Below are 5,000 nucleotides of genomic sequence, written 5' to 3'. Positions count from 1 at the left end.
AGACAGACAGACAGACAGACAGACAGACAGACAGACAGACAGACAGACAGACAGACAGACAGACAGACAGACAGACAGACAGACAGACAGACAGGTAGGTAAGGGCATCTCATCCTGATGACGTAGTTGGTTGGAACATGGTAACTTTATATATAATAAAAAATTGAATTGTCTAAATTTTTTATGTTTTCCCTCAGATCAAAGTTCGTCTAGACTGTCCTCGTGGCCGTCACCATGATGATATCGAGATCCTGACGGCTCAGGCCTGTCGCTGCGACATGTGTCGCAAGTCACGCTACTGACATCATACTGATATGCCGCCGTCACCACGGGAACACACGCTACACGCTACATGCAACAAATTGTAACATGAGGACTTGGATGAAGAGAAGACAAGGAAATGTGTGTGTGTGTGTGTGTGTGTGTGTGTGTGTGTGTGTGTGTGTGTGTGTGTGTGTGTGTGTATTGAATGGTTGAAAAAGGAAAATAGACTTGAGGAAAAAACTTTTCATACAGTTGCTTTATTTAAGAATTGTTGGTTTATTTAGAAGACATTTTGTGACATTTTGAGTCAACACCCTAAGTAGTGCACTACTTTTGACCAGGGCCCATACAAACTAGTGCACTAAAAAGGCAGATTGGATGCCAATTGGGACGTAAACACATTAACATCCAGTTAAACCACTATAGATAATTAAAATCATTAAAACCACTACATAGGTCTGTTATACAGCCACAACACAGAACTAGAATGAGTAGAATGGACGCCCCCATTCAAGTCAGTGAGTAGACTGGCAGCCATTTTGAATACATCCATGGATTTACCAATGGAATTGTCATGGTCAGAGGTTCCGATTCCGTGTGGATTCATTGTATTTCTATGGCCACTAAGCTAGAGAGACTAAAGGATGTACATTAAAAAACTGTATTTATGTCTATGACCATGAACAACTACATTTTGTAAATAACTGACATGAAAGAATGTTGGAAGGGTTGACTAAATAAAAAAGGGAAAAATAATCGCTCAACAGATTGTATTATTATATTACATTATTACATTTTCTAACAAGGTTACTGTGTCCTATTACAGTGGTATACAGCATTTTATAAAACTGGGTGATTCGACATATTACAGTGGTATACAGCATTTTATTAAACTGGGTGATTCGACATATTACAGTGGTATAAAGCATTTTATTAAACTGGGTGATTCGACATATTACAGTGGAATAAAGCATTTTATAAAACTGGGTGATTCGACATATTACAGTGGAATAAAGCATTTTATAAAACTGGGTGATTCGACATATTACAGTGGAATAAAGCATTTTATAAAACTGGGTGATTCGACATATTACAGTGGTATACAGCATTTTATAAAACTGGGTGATTCGACATATTACAGTGGAATAAAGCATTTTATAAAACTGGGTGATTCGACATATTACAGTGGAATAAAGCATTTTATAAAACTGGGTGATTCGACATATTACAGTGGTATAAAGCATTTTATAAAACTGGGTGATTCGACATATTACAGTGGTATAAAGCATTTTATAAAACTGGGTGATTCGACATATTACAGTGGTATACAGCATTTTATTAAACTGGGTGATTCGACATATTACAGTGGTATAAAGCATTTTATAAAACTGGGTGATTCGACATATTACAGTGGAATAAAGCATTTTTATAAAACTGGGTGATTCGACATATTACAGTGGAATAAAGCATTTTATAAAACTGGGTGATTCGACATATTACAGTGGTATACAGCATTTTATAAAACTGGGTGATTCGACAAATTACAGTGGTATACAGCATTTTATTAAACTGGGTGATTCGACATATTACAGTGGTATACAGCATTTTATAAAACTGGGTGATTCGACATATTACAGTGGAATAAAGCATTTTATAAAACTGGGTGATTCGACATATTACAGTGGTATAAAGCATTTTATAAAACTGGGTGATTCGACATATTACAGTGGTATACAGCATTTTATAAAACTGGGTGATTCGACATATTACAGTGATATAAAGCATTTTATAAAACTGGGTGAATCGAGCCCTGAATGCTGATTGGCTGACAGCTGTGGTATATCAGACCGTATATCACAGGTATGACAAAATATGTATTTTTACTGCTCTTATTATGTTGCTAAGAAGTTTATAATAGCAATAAGGCACCTCAGGGGGTTTGTGGTGTATGGCCAATATATCACGGCTAAGGGCTGTATCCAGGCACTCCGCGATGCGTCGTACGTAAGAACAGTCCTTGGCCGTGGTATATTGGTCGTACCCCACAACCCCCCTCTTGATCTTTTCACACACACAGAAGTCCGTATCAGAACGTCTCACACTCCGTATCCTGTGTGGAACAGACGGTGCAGTGGCACTGCAGTGCGAGGGGGTAGGAGTAGAGCGGGGAGACGTGGGGCTGGCAGCCTGGCAGACGGGCCGTCAGGTAGCGAGTACGACCGTAGGAACACACACGGTGATGCCGCTGGACGTACGGGGGCTCTGGGAGCGGCTTCTGTTAGCGACAGGAACAACATCACTTTATTAGCCCTGCTAGCAGTACTGCACTGCTGTACTTTCAAAGATGCATTTATAAATGTGACGTGTGTCCAGGTGTGTGTCAAGACGGTAAGACATGAGAGGAACAAGAGATTGATGGACAAGCGTGTGTGTGTGTGTGTGTGTGTGTGTGTGTGTGTGTGTGTGTGTGTGTGTGTGTGTGTGTGTGTGTGTGTGTGTGTGTGTGTGTGTGTGTGTGTGTGTGTGTGTGTGTGTGTGTGTGTGTGTGTGTGTGTGTGTGTTGTCGTGGTTACCTACCTCCCAGGTATGGCAGCGGCCCCAGCAGGCCTCGGTGTCGATGCGGAGGTTCCTGCATCCCGGCTTCTGGGCCACGAAGGAAAATTCCCTCACCGCGCAGCCACGGAAATCACCGTGCAGCGGGGTCGTCACAGCAACGCACAGGCCCGTCTCGGCAACAATCAGGAGGAGAGAGAGAATAGACAGAGGGAGGGAGCGGTGCGGCAACATCCTGGGAGGGAGGGAGGGAGAGGGAGAGGGAGGGAGGGAGGGAGGGAGGGAGGGAGGGAGGGAGGGAGGGAGGGAGGGAGGGAGAGGGAGGGAGAGAGAGAGAGAAAAGGGAGGGAGGGAGGGAGGGAGGGAGGGAGGGAGGGAGGGAGGGAGGGAGGGAGGGAGGGAGGGAGGGAGGGAGGGATGAGAATGGTCTGAGGTCAACTTTAAACTCATGCATCACATCTGGTCTACTCAATAGGGACAAACACAGTTTTAAAATCATTATGGGAAATTTAAACATAAATGACTCTCAGTTCAATCATGCAACATATGACAGAGAGTCTCCTGTATTGTATTCCTCCCCCTAGCGTCCGTTGTGATTACTGCATGGTTAACGGACCCAGACAGGTCGGCTGAGCTGCGCAATAACCGGGTAGAGTTGGTGCGATAAAACGGTTTATCACGTTTGCCTGCTGTATGATAACGGTCAAAAAATTACAAAAGTCCGATTGGGTCTTTATAAAACTAATGGAACTATATTCATGCTTTTTTTCACAAACGGATTTTATATTATATATATTTATTTTTATTTAACCTTTATTTAACTAGGCAAGTCCGTTAAGAACAAATTCCTATTTACAATGACGGCCAAACCCTAACCCAGAAGACGCTGGGGAAATTGTGCGCCGCCCTATGGGACTCCCAATCACGGCAGGTTGTAATACAGCCTGGATCTATCTATATATATATATTCACCTTTATTTAACCAGGAAGGTCAGTTGAAAACAAGTTCTCATTTACAACTGCGACTTGGCAGTTGTAATAAGTTGTATATAGACGTATATAACTTGTATATACAGATGCATTCTCAGAATAAGGCTACATATATTCCTCCATTTCTACTGGTTGATATCGTGATCATATCAAAAGCATCAAATGTCTGTTTTGTTCACATATTAAATAAACATTTACCTTAAAACTGTCCTGTTTGTTGAGTGGACGCTCGCGTTGCCAAGAAACTACATCGTTGTGATGCGCCGTGTCCGTTGATTACAAAAGAAAAAGCCAGAGAGAAAACTATTTTAAAGAAGGAACAAATTAAACATTTCACCAAATATTGTAAACACAAAGATAACCACCCATAACGAACGTAGCCTATACAAACCTGTTAGACACCGTTGTATTGTTTGGTCTTCTTCACTGGACAGTCCGAATGTCCTGTCTCTCAAAGATAACCACCCATAACGAAAGTAGCCTATACAAACCTGTTAGACACCGTTGTATTGGTTGGTCTTCTTCACTGGACAGTCCGAATGTCCTGTCTCTCTCTCTCTCTGTCTGTCTGTCTGAACTGAACGAATTTCTTGTTGTTGTTTTTACTCTGATTAAATTGGATGGACAGTCTGACATCATAGCAATTATAATGAAATGCCATTAAACTTGGAGACTCCCTGGAAAATGGACGATGATTGTCCATATTATCTTAACCCCAGTGTGTGTGTGTGTGTGTGTGTGTGTGTGTGGTGTTAACATCTGGTAAGAACATTTTATAGCTAATCTCTCTCTCTCTCTCACACACACACACACACACACACACACACACACACACACACACACACACACACACACACACACACACACACACACACACACACACACACACACACACACACACACACACACACACACACACACACACACACACACACACACACACAGAGAGAGAGCGATCATGAGGAGAGAGGAGAGAGAGATCGTGAGGGGAGAGAGAGAGAGATGAGGAGAGAGAGATCATGAGGAGAGAGAGAGGGCGAGAGAGATCATGAGGAGAGAGAGGGGGAGAGAGAGAGAGATCATGAGGAGAGAGAGAGGGAGAGAGAGAGATCATGAGGAGAGAGAGAGGGAGAGAGAGATCATGAGGAGAGAGAGGGGGAGAGAGAGAGAGATCATGAGGAGAGAGAGAGGGA

At 42.6% G+C, this 5,000-nt stretch overlaps 2 protein-coding genes across 4 annotated transcripts in view; one reads left to right on the top strand and one right to left on the bottom strand.

Moving 5' to 3' along the window:
* LOC106578061 (uncharacterized) overlaps positions 1-1,020 on the top strand; it is a 57,218-nt gene extending 56,198 nt beyond the window's left edge. For all 3 annotated transcript variants that reach the window (XM_045700541.1, XM_045700540.1, XM_045700539.1), the window contains exon 13: positions 198-1,020. In XM_045700541.1, coding sequence (XP_045556497.1) covers positions 198-302 — 105 coding nt within the window. In that variant the 3' untranslated portion in view covers positions 303-1,020. The remainder of the gene's footprint in view (positions 1-197) is intronic.
* Positions 1,021-1,142: 122 nt separating this feature from the next.
* Positions 1,143-4,563, bottom strand: LOC106578062 (glycoprotein hormone beta-5). The gene is made up of 3 exons (XM_014156630.2): positions 4,006-4,563; positions 2,842-3,052; positions 1,143-2,539 (listed from the first exon to the last, which is right to left on the bottom strand). Exons 2-3 carry the CDS (start codon positions 3,049-3,051, stop codon positions 2,351-2,353), a joined length of 399 nt encoding a protein of 132 aa, XP_014012105.1. The 5' UTR covers position 3,052; positions 4,006-4,563; the 3' UTR covers positions 1,143-2,350.
* Positions 4,564-5,000: the final 437 nt, after the last annotated feature.

The sequence above is a fragment of the Salmo salar genome, chromosome ssa18 (assembly GCF_905237065.1).
Source record: "Salmo salar chromosome ssa18, Ssal_v3.1, whole genome shotgun sequence".
NCBI classification, from domain to species: domain Eukaryota; kingdom Metazoa; phylum Chordata; class Actinopteri; order Salmoniformes; family Salmonidae; genus Salmo; species Salmo salar.
This window is presented reverse-complemented; position numbering and strand designations above follow the sequence as displayed.